The sequence below is a fragment of the Nyctibius grandis genome, chromosome 13 (genome assembly GCF_013368605.1).
Source record: "Nyctibius grandis isolate bNycGra1 chromosome 13, bNycGra1.pri, whole genome shotgun sequence".
Taxonomy (NCBI): domain Eukaryota; kingdom Metazoa; phylum Chordata; class Aves; order Nyctibiiformes; family Nyctibiidae; genus Nyctibius; species Nyctibius grandis.
The window spans coordinates 3,074,837-3,093,062 of NC_090670.1; the positions used below are offsets into that span (position 1 = coordinate 3,074,837).

At 40.8% G+C, this 18,226-nt stretch overlaps 1 protein-coding gene across 2 annotated transcripts in view; it reads left to right on the plus strand.

Annotated features, from left to right (window-relative positions):
- DACH2 (dachshund family transcription factor 2) overlaps positions 1-13,382 on the plus strand; it is a 289,154-nt gene extending 275,772 nt beyond the window's left edge. The window contains exons 10-12 of one of the 2 annotated variants that reach the window (XM_068411860.1): positions 283-426; positions 3,479-3,544; positions 12,508-13,382. In XM_068411860.1, the coding sequence (XP_068267961.1) occupies positions 283-426; positions 3,479-3,544; positions 12,508-12,545 (248 nt within the window). In that variant the 3' untranslated portion in view covers positions 12,546-13,382. The remainder of the gene's footprint in view (positions 1-282; positions 427-3,478; positions 3,545-12,507) is intronic. The other variant, XM_068411861.1, reaches the window with a different exon arrangement.
- Positions 13,383-18,226: the final 4,844 nt, after the last annotated feature.

Here is an 18,226-nt window from a genome sequence, read left to right on the forward strand (position 1 = left end):
CTGCTCTGTGGAATTTGTCTACACGTGACCTGAAGCAGCAGCTCTGTTCCAGAGTGAGAAGAAGATTTAAGATCTTTAACAAGATTTAAAGCCCTTTCAGGTTGTTTGTTGTTTCACTACAGGATATGGCTTGGGGTTGGTTTTTTTTATATCAAATTCATGCCATTTTTTTTTTTTGACCTAGAACCAGGCCCTTGAACATTAAACATAAACTCATTCACTGTCTCCAGTGTATATTAATTGTGCTTTAACAGCCATTCTTACAATATATTTACATTTCAGCAACAATTCAGAAACGCTTGAAGAAAGAAAAAAAGGCAAAGAGAAAATTGCAGGAAGCTTTGGAATTTGAATCGAAGAGAAGAGAACAAGTGGAACAGGCACTTAAACAGGCCACATCAGGTGACGGTCTCAGGATGTTAAATGGTAATGTCTTAGTTGGCCTTTCGAGGTTAGCTTAAAACAATGTTTAATTGAGTGGAAAAAAAAGTAAGATGATACACAAAGCAAATTCCAGAATTAAAAAACCACAGTCCTTTCCTGAAATAATTAAAAATCTGTTTCAGGCCATGTGCTCTGGGTCATGAATTAAAAAAATAAATAAGTCTGCAACTAGAGAAACAGACAGAGCAGTTTACACAGACATGACAAGAAATGCTGAATATATTACCAGAGAAATCTGTTACAGTGCCAGCTAAGACAATGTGAAATGTGGTTCCTATAAGGTTCTCTGAACTCTTCTCTCCCAGCAGGTTCATTTTTAGAACTGCTGAGCTTCATTTTAAAAGCCGTTTGGTTGAAGTTTGCTCAGCCTCAGGACCTATTAAGTTTGTTAAACATGTATCAGCTTTCAGAGCTGACTAGGTTTTGAGTTGTTCCCAAATATTCTTGTGAAACAAAAGCAAATTAGTTAATTTCCTGAACAGGGTGATTATGTTTTGGGTAGTGGGAGGATTTGCCTCTACTGCTTACTGTGGTTCTGACCAAAGTTTAGAGCTTTTTAGTTTGACTCTTTAAGACTGAGCCTAGTTGAGTTTCAGTTAACCTCAGGTTCTGTAGCTGAGGTTTAACCTGTGTGTCCCTACCCTGAAGACTCTGCAGAGGCTCATGAATCAGAGTTACATTCAGTCTCTGCTGCGTTTGTGTGTCGTGTGGCCTTTACGTTAGCTTTGTGCTGCCTGCGTTGGGCACTGCTAGCAACTGAGCCATAACGGGAGCAGACTGCAAAAACTGCCTGAACTGCTGAGTGAAAATGATGAGTTTAGCTTGTCTGGAGTTCTCAGTTGTGAGGGCTACCCAGACTGTTTTATAAAGTTAGGGCAAGTCTGTCTACATGAACTGCCATCGCAGCACTCTGCAGTGGGCTGCGAGCTGTGATTTATCTAGAGCGCTTAAGAGATATAAACTCTTTAAGCACGAGAGCAACATCTTTCAGAGGGATTCTCATCTGCGGGGTTTTATAGTCCAGCATATCACTGTAACCAGGATCTGGCTGGCGTTGCTGATGTTCTGACAGTGAACAGTGGTGATTCAGGCATGGATATACAGCTTGCAGTTGCACCGTGGTAAGGGACAATGACCCAAGGCAGAGTGAGTGGACAGAGCCAGCAGAAACCTTTCCCACCGCCTCCAGTGGATCAGAAAAATGCCCAGATCAGATCCCACAGACATAGCCAGCACCTTGAGATGAATGTCAGAAACAACCTGACATCCTGATGTTCTGTAAGGTCATTCCTCCAGATTCTGCTGTTGCTGGTAAGCACCTGCCGCTCGCACGGCGGTTAGGAGTGCTCAGCAGTTCTGGAAGCCACAAATTAAAGGGTACCAACATGCCAGCGGTGTGATTAACAGATCTTTACATCTGCTATTGTGGGCCTGGCTGCTAACGTTTTGATTTGCAGGCACACTCAGGTAGTCATATATATGTTAGTGCCTGCAAGAAGCTGATATTTACATGCTAATCTGATTGCACATGCAAATCAGGTAGCTCATTAGCATCTTAATCCACAATTTAATTGCAGGTACAATTTTATGACAACAAAATGTGAAGGGCTATTCTGAATATTTTTAATTTAACTCTGACGGTCTGTCTCATTTAACAGATGCTGTTATTAGTTACAGGTGACTTTGTCACTTTACATATATACAACGTGTACTCTAAAAGGTTTGAAAAGAAGGAACCTTTTTAGATTAATAGATCTGTGACCTGAGCTTTCCTTCAGAACAGGAATCTGAATAAGGGAAACCCTGTGTAATGGCAGTCACTTGTAATTTTATAGGAAAAAATCATATACATGAAAATATTATTTATTTGCTCATATATATTTATAGGGTTATATATGCACACATCACATATATTTCATTTACACATCTATTACCAAGATATTACTCATGTGACTCTTCTGTATATGAACTCTGCTTTACTGGGTTGCCCTGCTTTGGCATCGAGTTCAGTCAGGCCGTAGGGTGACCAGCAAAGCGTCATCTTTGCGATAGGTACTGGCACTCCAACTGAAGTGATCTGAGAAGGCAACACCACAGTTAGTCTCTGTTTGAGAAAGTCTGGAACAGGCTTCTACACCGAAAAACTTCAGAACTGTATAGGCAGCTCCCTTTCTGCTGAGGGTTTTTTGCTTGCTGTAATTTCGAAGTGCTGTATTATAAGGGAAGCAGATGTTTCTCCAGGATTCGAGGTGCCATGGATTCAAATCACATACCCTTCATGCTAATCCTTGTTGGCACAAGGTGGATAATGGCATCTGTTACCGTAACACCCTGGGGTGTTGGAGCCCCGCCCCCACCGAAGGACTCTGCAGGCAGAGGTATTATCAGTATGAAATTAAAGAGTTCAAAAGTGCCTATCATTACGAGACTCCTTCTCAACTTGGAAAAAAAAAGCACAATCCATTTTGGAAAGCCCTTCTCAGAAATGTGGAAATGTTTCACATGGCATCACGTAGGTAGTTTAGTTTTGGAGGATAACGCGTGTTTACAACATCCTGAGCTGAGTCCTTCAGATGCAGATTGCACAGCCCCTGTCTGTAACACGCGCTCACACCAGCTCATACACACACACACAGAGACGTTGGCTGTGTTCTCTAGTGCTGCACTTCGCAGGTACACGGCTGGGAGAGTCAATGTAGGTTACTGTTATCGGAGTTTAATTTTGACTTTTTATTTTTCATATGTCAGATACTCTCATTCTCCGAGAGAATTTTACGGACATATTAGTATCATGTGTTGGTTATTATCTGATCGTCAGGCAAATGTGAAGCGCGTTAAAAATAATTCACTGTGAGACCAGTAATGTTTGCACATTGTGGAAACAATTTACTACTAAAAATTCTATGAAGACCAAATGTTTTATGCCAGACCGTGTAACTTGGAGATCACCCTAGTTTGCTATAAATATTTTTCTAAAGATGCATGAGAGAAGGACAAAGGGGAATGCATTAATCTTCGATGTCACGTCTTTCAGATGCTGGAATCCCAGATATGGAAATAGAACACAACGGAACCCAACATGACAGTGCAGCAATGCAAGGTGCAGTACGTACCGCATCCCATCACGTATATGTTTATAATGAGCCATATTAAGGATTAAATGAAATGCAGAATAGGTTTTGTCTCTGTTTTCCTGCTTTAAGATAAATGTAAATTACACAACTTCATTTTGTTTTCCTGTTCAATATAGAAAACCTTTGTAAGATCAGTACTTTACAAGACCAGAAATTAAATTTGTTTAGATGGAGGTGTGGGAAACTCGTATTTAGCTACCAGATATATGCGCTTAGTTCAAAAGTGATTTTCTATGTGTTTTGTCTTTATTAAATATTTTACCTCTGGTCTTTAGCTACCTATCAAGATCATAGGTGTTTTCAAAAAATACGTAAATTGTAGGTGGAGGAAAGTCACATTCATGTTGTGAGCAGTTGTGTAGCGCTCCATGTTCTCCCTGTTCAGTGACTGTAAATACAGAACGTCGGCTGAGCGCTTCCCAAGGACTAACACGCGCGTTCTGGCTACAGGCCTGTGAGCTCGGGGACTTGTGTAAGCATCGTTTAGGGGACCTGATGTACAGAGATCTTAAAGGTTATTTCCATTACTGTTGGAAGCCTGTTTGACACGCAGAAAATCCATAGTCACCTGTGGTAAAATTTGGTCTGAGCAATTTGAACATAGAAATTCTCTGACTTTGGAGAAAGTCCAGTTTGGTAGCGTTGATTTTCTGTAAAACCAACGTTTTTCTCCCTTCAATCCCGTGCCATATTCATCACACACCATTCATTTCTGCGCTGGCTACTGTAGCAGCCTGGGGACAGCTGCCTGTTGCACTATAACTGCTGCTTCTTAGAGCACTTCCACCCTTTCTACTGAATCATGTGATGGTTATGTGCAAAAAATAACGGGTGTTGAGTGAACGACAGCCAGTTCCCTCTGAGCAGACAGAGGCAGGACTGCGGTACAGTTATAGATACACACATAACTTCTAGCATTTCTTAACTGTTAAAGGGTTGACTTCGCATACCTCTGGTACGCATCTGTCGTCCACCTGTCATCTGTGCAGAAAAGCTTTCAAATATTTTTACTGCTGTCTCTTTTTGTGACTTTAGGTCCATATGCTATGTATGGCAAAGGAGGAGAATCCCAGCTTTGCTGTAATGCATATATATACATGTAACACAGGCGTGTGTATATATAGGTACACATGTGATGAGAGTTGTGCTCCAAATATTGCAATTCGAAAATCGTTACTGTCAGAAATAGTCAAAATATTGGATAAGCACTTGGGGCACGTGTATTTAAATTTGACAAGCAAAATATTCCTAACATTTCTGATCTATTTCTGATACCTGCTGAGATTAGTTAATATCAATTTTCAATTGAAAAGTTACAGTTGGCTCAAATGTGTCTTCCCATCAAAAAATATTATAACTGTGGGGAAAGTGATGCATAGCCACTTCCAACAGCCATTTCCTTACTAGAAGGAATGAAGAGAACTTTCTTAACGCTTCCTGTAGTCTATTGATGTACAAGAAAACCTCGTGATTTTACGATTTTTAATTCAGGTTGTTTTTTCTTTCTTTTTTTTTTTAATCTGATCCCAACTACATCATTCTTTAGTTTTAACAGGCTTTGGATCATGAAGTTTTTGTTGAGGTTAAAAGCCTGAATAGAGGGAGAACTGGATATTCCATGCTCAGTGTCTCTGAGCTTGGTGCCCCTCTGAACGGGGCAATAGGAGCTGTAAACCTGTCACACACTCCCCGTGGCAGCGCACCTCGTCCCCACCGCAGTGAGGAGTGACAGCGTCCGCTGGCTTCCCTGACAGTTTCAGTAATCCTGTTCATGGGTAAACATGTGCTGAGTTTAGCCAGTTCTTTCACTAGGCACTCTCAGCTGACAAGAAGCTTTCTGAAGAGCTCTCTGTAGAGCTTGTTTAGATTTCAAAGTGTTTCTGTCCTGTAGCACCGTCTCTTTCATTTTTATTTATGCTGATACTGTAATATCTTTCTATTCTCTTTCCCTTTGATTACAGTTTTTGTACTTGACAGCTACTGTTGCACTGCCGTCTTTAACAATGTGAGCACACTCCCTCATTGCCCCCTTCATTTGCTGCCTCTGTTTTTTTGGGCCCTGGGAGGAGGAAGGGTCAAAACACGTGTCCTTAACACAAAGCTCTTTCCAACCTTCCAAAATCTCTCCCTATTGCACAGAAAAAAAGTGTTGGCATCAATGCAGACCTTTCTTTTTCTGTTGTCAATAGCTCTGCTGGACAGAAATCTATCATCCACACGGTGCCTTTCCTTTGAAATTCAATTAGTTTCACTGCCAGTATCTCCTTAAGACAGTTTAAAGGAAAATTACAAAAATACTGCACAGCCACCTTTCACGGTGATTAAGTCGTATCATATTTTACGCTCATTTCTTAAAATGATTTTATTAACACAAGCTGTTCATAGACTGGGATTCTGATCTGCGTTATAAATCTTTTCCATTTAGTTGACTCATTTTCTGTATGCTTTGTATAGTAACTGAAGGGAAATTTTGTGGAGGTGAGACTTAAAACTTTTTTGAACTTTACAGTCTAATAGCTCCATCCTCCATATACCTGATCTTCTCGTCCAGCAGAGCTTGACCCGAGAGAAGCTTTTTAGGTGATGAAATAGGAAAGTGATAGTTGCTGTGGTCGTGAAGGCCCCTGCACAGCTGGGCGGTGCGGGCGCGGGTGACGCACGCACACAGACACCCTCTGGTCTTGCTTCCCGTGGGCCAGCACGATAGTGCATCAACCGTTTTATCAACCAATCTCCGCTCCACATAAAATAAACATACTGGGTGTCATTAAGTGCACCTTCAGATCAATGATTTTTGCAAATGACATTCAAGTACCATCCGAGTAGTGCATTTTTGCTGATAAAAGCAAATTAAATTAGCACAACTACAAGTGTGCTGATAAAAACTAAACCCGAACAGCAGCACCATTAGCTAACAAAGTAATATTTTCTCTTTACTGCTTTCTGCCATTTAGTTATTATCCTATTGGAAATCTAATTATAATCCTTTTACTCCCTAGTCAAACTTCACAGTTTTTGCAAGCTTAGCACTGACAAGTGATTTCATTACATTTGATTGCCCGCGCCCAGATTGACTTAACTTCACTCCGAGACCTAAAAGCCCTCTCAGTTTCTCAGATTCCCTGTTTGCACATTACAGCAACAGCTCCTTTAATTAATTAGCATGAACAGCAGTAACATGAACTGCTGAACAGAAAATAACATCATTTTATGATCGCAGGGAGACTTCTCCTTTTGCATGTTTATACCTTAGTTAACTTTTGTATTACTATATTTCATTGTTAGGGGATATTGGAACAATCAGCAAAGCAATGTTATCTTAAAATTTTAAAAAATAGATGTTACCATAATACTTGATGATAACAATTTACAAAAAATAAAAGACACTAAATTTCGAGAAGGAGGCAGCAGCATGGGCAGACGGACTTTCCTGAGGTGAAAACATGGATCAGAGGGAACGTGGTTCACTGTACCTGCAACAGGAGGGTGACCCAGGGCTGCTTCTGCTTTTGGTTGGGAAATAACCCGTTTTAGCACAAAACTCCCCGTGAATAACTTTTTTATCTGTTTGATGAAGGACTGTTGAAGTTTGGAACATATTTTGGTTTTTATTATTTAGAAACCTGGGCTATATTTTTTCAATATTCTGATATAACCAGTCAGTTTTCAAATCCAGCCTATGGTAAAAAGGGCACAAGGGGGACAGAAAAGAGAAGTGACAGTGTTTTTGAGAGGTTTAACAACTTTGTTACTGTATCAAATTATACCTTCAAATGCTGCAATCCACTGAAACCAACCACGCTGTGGAATTTGAGTACTCTAAATTGTAAGAGACAAATTCAACATCTTAGAAATTGTAGTGCTATTCTCTTGGTCTTGCTTTCACTGAAAAAAACGTTCAAGCACTTACGATTTTATGTAAGAAAATACCAGAACGCTGTGATTAGAAACTCTGATATTAAACTAAACAGAGGCCTGATATTTTCCTTGGGAGCGAGTTCTGTGCTGTCTTCTTTGTTTGAGTCTTAGGCCTTTTCTTCTTCCTCCTGTCCAAGCCGTGCTCTGTCCCTAGGGCGTCCCCGGCTCTGGATGCGCTGAATTATTAAACCTCTCGTAGTTACTTTGTGCTGTGTCATATTGCAGTGTCTCTAGAAAAACTCTTTCAAAGTTTGTGTGCAAATATCTCTGTAAGCGCGCATACACACATACGAGGGAGGAAACTGAGATTTTGTGATTTACTGGAAACAAAAGGTGGGGAAAGGTTTTCCCAGGAGCCCGCTGAGTGTGAAGGTCTGTACCTTTCTATTCGTACAAAGGGCTAAAACATTTATTCAGTGATTGGGTGTCAGTAGGCTTGAATATTTCCTAAGCAGGAGCCGCTGTGTTATCTCCCTCTCTGCTCAACCTGACAATGGCAACGCAGCATCTGCATAGTTTGTATTCAGTGAACATATTCTTGTCCTTGGCTATTGTTACTCGTTAGAAATCCTATTTTCTAGTACAAGGTTTTAGGTCTGTTAACGTGGATGTGGAAGTGTTTGACAGAGTCGACTCAGTAGTTCTAAGCACAAAATAAGTGGGGAAGAAGCCCCAAAAGCAGCACCTCCACGTGCCACCGTCCTGCGCTAGTGCTGCTGCTCTCAGAAGCAGCACTTATTGTTCACGTTCTTCCGTGAGTCGAGAGGAAACCATGCCCTGCTCACGGGCTGTTGGTTTTTCTCTTTCGCTGCTCAGTTTGGAAAATATTCACAGTTAAATAGGGAAGGGCAGAGTTTTGCTGCACAACTAATAAACAGGCAAAGAAGTCAGTTTTACTCACTGTTGTCACTCAGCTGAATGACTGGCTCAAAACCTGGGGAACTGGCTGCGAGCCAGGTCTTTTTTTTTTTCTCACGGTAGTGTAGGGGTCCTTTTCTGTGGTTTTCTTACTTGCCATCGTCCTTTCCCCACGAGCAGGGGCCCGGGTGCAGCCTCCTGACAGGCCGGTCAGCCCTCCTGTTTGCTAAGAGCTTTAGGCAAAGAGGGTTTTTCAGGGATTTCATCCACAGTACAAGCTGTGCAATCCAAACTCTTCTCAGAGTTTTCTTTTTTTTTCCCCTGCAACATAAGAGACTGATTCAAACTAATTAGCCCCAGCTCTGTAAGGTAGATGTATTGTTATGGCACTGTATTGTCCACGTGTCGCTGCATCCACAGCTCGGCTTGCCTCTGGTCTGACTGAACTGCTGCCTCCCTTTACGTAGCCTAGGAAGGGTGCAGAGATCTGCTAGGCTGGCGGTGTTGTATAAGACTCTGATTCAGCCCCTCCAGTAGGAGTTGTGCAAAGCCTCTGAGAGCGTGCAGGGCTGGCACGTGGCTGCCCTCCTCCCTCCTGCCACTCTGCTGTCCACAGAAACAGCCACAGCCCAGCTCTACCTAACCTTTAGTTTAGCAGCTCTCCCAGCTCCTCCTTCATCCAAATTGGCAAAGTGGGATTTTCAGTTGTTTATTTCATCTCTGCTACCCGCACTCTCTGCAGTGTGTAGTGCTGGGTTTTGTTTTTTAAATTGCATGAATAATTTACAGTTACTGATACAACAAATTCATCCTTGTTTCCTCATTATGTAGCAGATCCCAGATTTCCTTCCTCCCATTTACAGTGTGCTCAGGTCACCTGAACAATCCCAAGCCGGAGCTGTGTCAGTTCATCGCAGCTAGCTGGCTCTCGCGTTGCTCCCTGTCCCGGACTGGACTTGCACACCAGCACTACTGGGGGGCATTTCTTTGTGCAAGTTGGAAGTTTTGTTTTAAAGTACTTCTATGGAAATACAGCTGAATTACTGACTTAAAACAAATATATTGCAAAGAAAGCCTCACAAAGGGTTCAGAAAATTCAGAGATGCTGCATAGGCTGAAAAAAGGAAAACAAAAAGTGAATAAATATACAGGTGGTAATTACTGCTTTTGGATTTGTCTTTTATACACACATTAAGACCCTGAAAGAAAAAGACAAATGATGATATTGTTGCTAAAAGAGAGTGCAAGAGATGAATGTATACCTTGGGCTAACGACTGAGGGAAAGTTACAATTATTAACGTAGGCTCTGGCTCACTGAGAGTTCCTGAGATCTTTACTCCTGTTATCCATTGTGAAGGGGAAAAAAATCCTTTCTAAATGTCTTGCTTATTAAGCCAGTCATGCATTTCACTGTAGGCTGTAAAGCAGTATAACATGCACAGGGGGCTCATAAGCATATTTTAGTGTTAGGGAATATCATTTATACAGTTTTTATATTGTCAATATTACCCCTAGAGAATGAGATTAGGCTTTAAACTACTGTAAATCTACGCTTTTGCTCACCTTTGTATAATTTCATTTTTTAATAGAATGAAGCCCACATAAATGAATATTTGATTAAGGGATAAACCTAATAAAAGAATACATTTATTGCACACAGATTTATTCAAATCTTTGCTGTATAATACAGTGAAATGCTATAAAATGGTACGTAGCGTGCAGTCAGCTACACTGAGGGGATGGTGAACATTCTTCACAAAGATGGATTTGACACCATCGCATTGTCTTTCATGTACAAGTGGTAGCACAGATGCTCCTAACACATTAATTCCTCATAGGTGGTTGCTGTGTGACGTTGTTGGTGCCATGGAGTTCAGTTTATTGCACAGCAACAAAAAAGTATTTTAATTTCTGGAGAATAATTGAGAGCTTTATAGAAAAGGGAATATTTAACTATGCACTTTCTGTTTACTGATCAATAATATCTCCTGGGTGGCTGCACTGTGCTCGAGCTTTGGCATTTACTTTCTCTCTCCCAGGTACTGCAGATGCCTCCATTGAACTTCCCTTGAGCAATAAAAGGAATAGGAAGGAAAAATTGAAACCTGTTTCAAAGTTTAGTCAGTCCATCAGCCCGCAGTACCCTCAATGACCACCTCTTCCCTTAGTTTAAAGAATAATTTTTAAAATACAGAAACATATGAAGAATTTTTACAAAATATTACTGATCCTTACTGAGCTCATTTTTTTGATAAATCAGCTCTTCCCTTGAAGGCACATCTGGAGCCCTCCCCTCCTCTCTGCAGGGTCCATGTTGCCAAATGCAGCACCATAAACGTGCGCACGTACGTGCTCTCTGCCGCGCTGCCTTTGCCCGCGCAAATATCGAGCATCAAACGTATCAGAAGATGCCGCTGACGTCCCATGGCCGTTTAATAGCGAGTTATGTGCCGAGTTACCGGCTCACGAGCCGCAGGCTGTGGCAGACACAGCCTTTTGGCCTGCCTGGAAAGACTGTTGGTGTGCCTTTTGGGGGCAGCCATGCTGACGTGCGGGTTCGGTCAGTGGCTCCTTTTTTACAAGTACAACTTTAATACAGGCTCGATCACCTACAGCCTGCCACGGGAAAAATTCATGTGCAACTTCCTAATAATCAGAAAAAAAAAACACAAACAAAACCCCCAGTGTTCAATATTTGTGTTTCTGCTTACCCCCTCCCCAGGCTTTAATATTTGCCCCACTAAGTTTAAGACAATAATTTTAATCAGCCAAAGGCCTGAAACTCCGTTCAGTCACTTTGGCGGTTCCCATGCTCCCAGACGTTCCCCCAGAGGTGTTACGTCCCTGGCTCTTCCGATCTTTATTCTTGTTTACATCCAAAATACATATTAAATCATCTCTGTTTGGAGAGGCTGAGCCTCCTTAAAACCATGAAACATTCAATTACTAATTAGCTGTTTCCTGTTCCTAATGAAGTGAACATGTCGGATTTGGATTAAAATTCAGCTACTGCGCTCCTCTGTTTATGGTTCCAGATGTTTTTGTTTTATCTAGGAGGTTACTTTGACAGCTACTGCTAAATGATAAATCACTCATATTATAGCTGAAATGCATTTTGAAATTGAAATGTGGCAAACTTGGAGATTGCGCCAAGGATCAGTGTCAGTTAGCAGGTCAATACTTGTTCTTTCCTTAGGAGTGTTCGGTATTGGCATATGTAAAGCAGTAATGGGATAGATGTCAACATTATACAAAATGCTCTCGCTATTATCATTTTGCTATCATCTCCCAGATCAGTACTTGCGGGTTTAGCTGGCTGAATCCGTGATTCATTGTATAATGAACAAGAATATGGATTCTTGTTAGCTTTAGTTTCTGTGGGCATTTGACTATTTATTTTTTCTCTGGGCTTAAAGTTGCTTCATGTGAAAAATCACAGTTGATAGGTACTATAACTAGGCATATTTTTATGAAGGAAATAAGTGCCTTTCTACTTGTTTCCCTAAATAAAGAAAAATAATTTTAAAAGAAATGTGGCCTTTTCTGAATGAAAGACCAGTTTTCCAAGAACAGATACTGATTTACTTCTATTCCATTTTTTTAATGCAATGTGGTTTTGTTTTAACACACTGTTCCCTAGAAGGTTTTGTGCATGTACTAACGGTATGTTGTAAAGCTGATGCCATGTTAGTCGATCTGGCTTACGGAGCCCTGCAATGCAACACAGGCTGCCTTCTGGGAAAAAAGAAAGAAAATGAGTGTTCAATTAAAAAGGAAGAAAATCCAAATCCAAGTATTTATAGGCTCTCCTCAGCAGAGGCCGGCCGGCAGGCACCACTAGAAACAGGGCTGGTGGCTTTTCAGCCCGGCTGAGTGCCCACACGTGTACCGGCGGGTTAGGAGGTGGCCAGTGCACTGAGACCAGCTCATTTCTCCACGTAACAGTCACCTCTCCAGGGCTTTGTCATCAGGTGCCTCTTTTTCCTATGTGAAGTATATCACGTGATGGATAGTTTATAGCACTTGTAGATCTGATAATTGGGCTTGAGAGAAAAAAAGTCCACAAACAAGTAAGGAAACCCACCTAAGTGTCAATTAATTATGACGTCTAACTGTAATTGACCTTTTTTCTTCTCTTTTTTTTTCCTTCAGAAAACAGAACATACATCAAACCTACTATTATGTACTGAAGGGAACACCTATTGTTGAAAAATGTATAATGATCACTATTTGAAGACTATATAGTTCATGAAAAACGTCCCTCCCAACCTTTGATGCCTTCAGTACTGTGTGAAGAACAGGATTTGTAGCATGAAACTTGAAGGACAATTTCAAGCAATTTACTGTTGCTGCATCGAAAACTGCCGTATTGTCATTAAGAAATACTGAGACTTTTTACAAGCTTACCATACCAAACCAAGCCTGTTGCAACAGATCATTTTTAGGTCCCCGAGGATAGAAAGGAGTTTTAGTATTTTTAAGCACATCCAGGAATTATTCCCCCTCCCCCCCAAAAAAGAACTTTTTTTTTTTCTAAGGAGGTAGCTGTTACTGGATAGCAATGGCACAATGATTTTAAGCCACAAAGGTCCTCACTGGCTGTACATCATACCAGTCCAGTTTATCACTGAAACTGTTCAACATGGAGCTGTTTCGATTGTGTTTATAAATTAAGCTTTGTTTACTGAAGCAGATACTCGATATATATTACGTTTTAAAAAGAAATGTGTGTACATTTTTTAAAAGAATGATGTAAAAATTGTCCTTTCATTAGATGACCAATTCAAAAGTGTGAGCTAAACCCTAATAGCTGACGTAATATGAGGATTATAATTGATGCTTTTTTTTATGCTCAGTTCAGCTTGGCTTTTGGTCTTTTAAGATGAAAAAATGAATATGCAGTAGAGTGCTAGATAATGGAAACTTTTAAGTATGGTTTCTCTGTTGTACCATATTAAGTTAAAGTACACATTCTTTGTTAAAAATGTTCTTGCTAAAAATACAGTATTAAAAATTTTTTTGTTTGACTTTGGAAATCTTTTAAGATTTTTTTTTTTGGACTGTGAATTCCCATAGTTACTGTACTAATGCAAAACAATATTTTGCACTATTAAAAATACTTGAAGAAATTACTTAATAAAGAGGGTGGGTTGGTATTAAACATTTTCCTAATTATTGTATGTTCCAAATTCTGCACTTTGCAACTGAAACATTCCTTTCTCCTCAACATATGTGACTGAAAGCTGGTTTGAGTCAAGTGGAATTAAGTAATCACCTGTTCGCTCTTTACTTTCATTCATGGGTCAAAGGCACAACGCTTATTTACTTACAAACTCATGTTTATATATGCATCCTTATGTTTACACACACACATATCCTGAATTAAATCCCTGTCACTTAAAACCAAACCTTTAAATAGATCTCTGGGGAATATATTGCCTATGAATATGTGTACTACTATCTATAGCTACATGTATAGCATTCAAAATTCATTTATTTTTATCACTAGGGTTTTTTTTCTGGTTAACAGACTTTTGCTAACTTTCAAAGTGGAGCTTCTAACAACTGTGCTATGTAAGAAAGATAACAGAAAAGAATCATCTGATTTTTCGTTCCTAAAAGAAATCTTTCAGCTTAACCAGGTGTCAGTTCAAGAGAACATGTTGGCCTCTGTTTTACAGGTGGTCAGACTAATTATCAGAATAGTCTTTCGTCATTTATTCCATATTATTTTTATTGCAAGCATTCTGATACCTGCATTAATCACACTGCCATTTATTAAACAACCAAAAATTGAATGATACAAAGAAACGGGAGCATTAGGAACTGTGAGAGCTCCTGCACTCTTAGGAAAAGCTCATGTGAGTAAAACACTGCCGCACCTGAACTTCCGTTCTGCCTTGGACTATTTATTAGTTTTAGTTGCTATTCCATCAGGATTCTCTGAAATGAGGGTTGGACCTTATTTCTAAATCTTATTTTTCAAAAGGACTTGAAACAGTCCTTGGGATACTGCAGCATTTCTGACTGATCGACCGAGCGCTGGGATCGCTCCTGTGAACTGCAGGTTTCAAAGAGAGCTCTTTGATGAGTTACCCAGTACCGTGCGTTTTAGAAAGACTTAAAGTAACTAAATGTTCTAGTCTTTGCAATGGTACCATTTCTGCATTTTTATTTAGTCTCCATAAAGGCAATTTTACCTTTTTTTTTTTCCCTGCAATGGCTGATCTACATTTCTTAGGGCTGCATTGATACTGGGTTGATGAGCACATCATTGATTTCTAATTTGCCCTTCCCAGAATAGTTTTAAATGTCAAAGTACTGGCAAACAAGGTTTAGGAAACTGATAAACTTCAGAGATTGAATCTGTTGTTAAGTCCTTATTAAGTAACTCATGATAAATATTGACAAACCAAGACACTGAGGTTTTCATGTGTCAGCTCACCCTAACAAGCACACCACTAACTAACACCTTCTGTTGGAGGAATGTTTAAAGCCAGAACAGTGTAAAAAGCCTCTGTGGACTTTGTCCTGTTCCAGGCACCACAACTGAGCACAAAAGGCAAGGAAAAAAAAAAATAAAAATGAGGCAACTGCTTCCATGTCCTATTTTCTAGGTCTCTGTTGCTCTACTCATTCAAAGGCGAAGGAGGTGGGATTGGTTACTCAGAGGAGCCAAGGCTTTGCAGGCTGGGCGGGCAGTGCGGAGGGGGGCTGCGGCACCCCCAGCCCCGCTGCACCTGCCCCGTGACAGCTCCGGGTTCCTACAAAGCATCTCCTTGTGTGTAAATTGCATTCGAAATGGTATTACACCAATAAAGTTGGTGTTAGCCAGCCCCAAGGTGATCTTGGCTAAATGCAGGCGAGTTAATGGACGGTGTATTTCAGCGATTTTATGAATCCTGTGTAATGCAGACTGCTATCGTAATAAACTAACAGAATCAATAGTGACCAATCTCAATTTAAAATCTGGATCTATAGTAATGCACAGCGAGAACACTCTCCGTTAGAAATGCAGGGCTGCGCATTAAAAGCTGAATGCTGGTTTAAGTAATTGCTATCTACAATAAGTGGCCCATTAATGTATTTATTTACAGAATATTTTTGGTACCATGACAAAATGTGGGCTGACCCCAGTTGTTATGAATTTCCTTCATGCGGTACCGCAGCATCCTGCCTGCGCTGCTCCTCCTTGCTGGGCTGAGGAGGGAGGGAAAGGCATTTACAGAGGGTTGTGTGGGGTTTTTTTTTTAAGCCAGGTCATGTGCTATCATCCTTTGTTACACATACTACAAATGTTTAGGCACTTGTAAAATCACTATTAATAAACATTTTTCCTTTAGCTCTGTCTGTAAATAAGGGCATGTCTGATGATTTGAAGCTGGGATGCAAAGGGAGAAAAAAAAAACAAGTTTGTGGTTTGTTTTTTTTTTTAAATGATGAATTTATAGATGAATTATGTTTTGTATTTGTACATCAAAGAAATCAATTGAAATGAGCCATTGTGGTGTCGGCACAGCACAGATGCTGCAGCTTGCTCCCTTTCCCTTAGACAGACCGTCACCCATTTCTGCCTCTGTTGGCCAACTGACACTGGCACCTTAACAGAGCATCCTTTGCGTGGACGTTGGAGTGTGGTAAGCTGAGGTGGGGGGGGAAAAAAAAAATCTGTTTGGAGCTCATTTTTAAAAATAATGAGTTCCAGTTAGAAATACAGTAAGATTTTACTATATCTTCGTTATGGGATTCTGTTGATATAATCCAAAATTATGACAGTAAATACAGCAGCATATAGTAAAATGCTCTTACGATAACTGATACTTAACAACTTGTATCTTTTATAATGTTTAAACTTTTAAAAAGACAGTTGGCTTTGCATGTTTGAGACTGTATGCGCTGCTTTTTCAAAAATCACAGTGAAATGTGTATTCACTGAGTAGGAGCCCCTGTCACTATATATCAGTTCTGTGCTTTGGCTGTCTACAAGAGGCGTTAGTTGTGGGGAAAGAGGTTTTTGCTGCCCCTAAAATGCAATTGCTCGCCTCCTTGCTCTCTCAGAGCCATGAGGGCTGCCCTGGCTTCCCTGTACCTGCTCTGTGGTTAGCGCAGCTGTCCGATCTCACCCCTAAGAGCAATCGAGCTCTGTGCCAACACAGCTGGGACAGCCTTTATGTTTAAAAGGTCATTATCTTAAAAATGACACTCTCAGACAGGTTAGGTCATACATTCACCTGCTGCTCCTGGTAACGGAGCAAGTACTCAGTGTTCTGGAATAAATTTTGGCCGGTCAGAGGGATGGTGGAGATGCCACCATCCATATCACACCATTATGGATATGATACCTGTAAAATCAGCATCAATTACACTGGGTAACACAAAAAGACCTTTTCAAGTTGTGGAAAGACAGCAGAGAAGTGGTGAGTTCATACTGAACTATTCAAAGTTGCCCCAGCTCTAATTAATCCTTGTGTGCTTCAGTCAGCCAACAGTGAGACAGACGTATTTATTTTTCACAAGAAAGTCTGAAATAATACTATGGATGGAAGCTCAGTCATTTTGAATTGTTGGTTGAAGACATGGTTTCATCATCATAAAGTCTACATCACAGGTCCTTCATAATAAACACTGCAATACAATACATCTTCTTGATCTTCAAGGTCCCTTCCAACCCAACCCATTCTATGATTCTAAGATTCTCTGCCCTGGTGAGGCCGCATCTGGAACATTGTGTCCAGTTCTGGGCCCCTCAGTTCAAGAAGGACAGGGAACTGCTAGAGAGAGTCCAGCGCAGAGCCACGAAGATGATTAAGGGGGTGGAACATCTCCCTTATGAGGAGAGGCTGAGGGAGCTGGGTCTCTTTAGCTTAGAGAAGAGGAGACTGAGGGGTGACCTCATTAATGTTTATAAATATGTAAAGGGCAAGTGTCATGAGGATGGAGCCAGGCTCTTCTCAGTGACATCCCTTGACAGGACAAGGGGCAATGGGTGCAAGCTGGAACACAGGAGGTTCCACATAAATATGAGGAAAAACTTCTTTACGGTGAGGGTGACCGAACACTGGCACAGGCTGCCCAGAGAGGTTGTGGAGTCTCCTTCTCTGGAGACATTCAAAACCCGCCTGGACGCGTTCCTGTGTGATATGGTCTACGTAATCCTGCTCCGGCAGGGGGATTGGACTAGATGATCTTTCGAGGTCCCTTCCAATCCCTAACATTCTGTGATTCTGTGATTATTAAGAGTGCTTTCATGTATACAACCTTATGTAAACATTATGCCTGAAGCAGTTAGTATCACAGTATCGCATGTATGTACACATGGCACCAGGGTGGAGATGCCGTTGGGATGTGCCAGCAGCTGTCCTGCTGGAGAGGCAAAGTGGTTGGGGTCCTTGTACGATGGCCCATACCTTTGGAGGGTGGAATACAGGCATCGAGGTCCTGTACAGTTCTCATTCTAGGGTCTGGGCTTTGCCTGAAGCTTTAACCTTGTTACTAAAAGGCCACATGCCTAAAATGAATTTGTCCCCTCCTTCCACCACAGTGGCCAAATAGAAAGGGAAACCATTGGCATTAAATGAAACAAGATGAATTAGCTAAAAAGAGAAGAAAGAATAAACAGGAATGAAAAATAAACTTTAATTCGCTCCAGTGCCAGCAGGATTTGGCGTTTAATGTTAATCATGTTTCATTCTGTATCAGGAAGAAATACCTGTTTCGTGGTTCCCCTGATGATTCCTGCCATTAGCTGAAAGTCTGTTTATTCCCAGAGCTGTGCTGCCATCAGTTGATGATGCTGGGGCACTTACAGAGACGTTTTGGCAGGAAAAAAAGCTTTATCATTTGTAACATTATGAAACATAATATTTTTCTT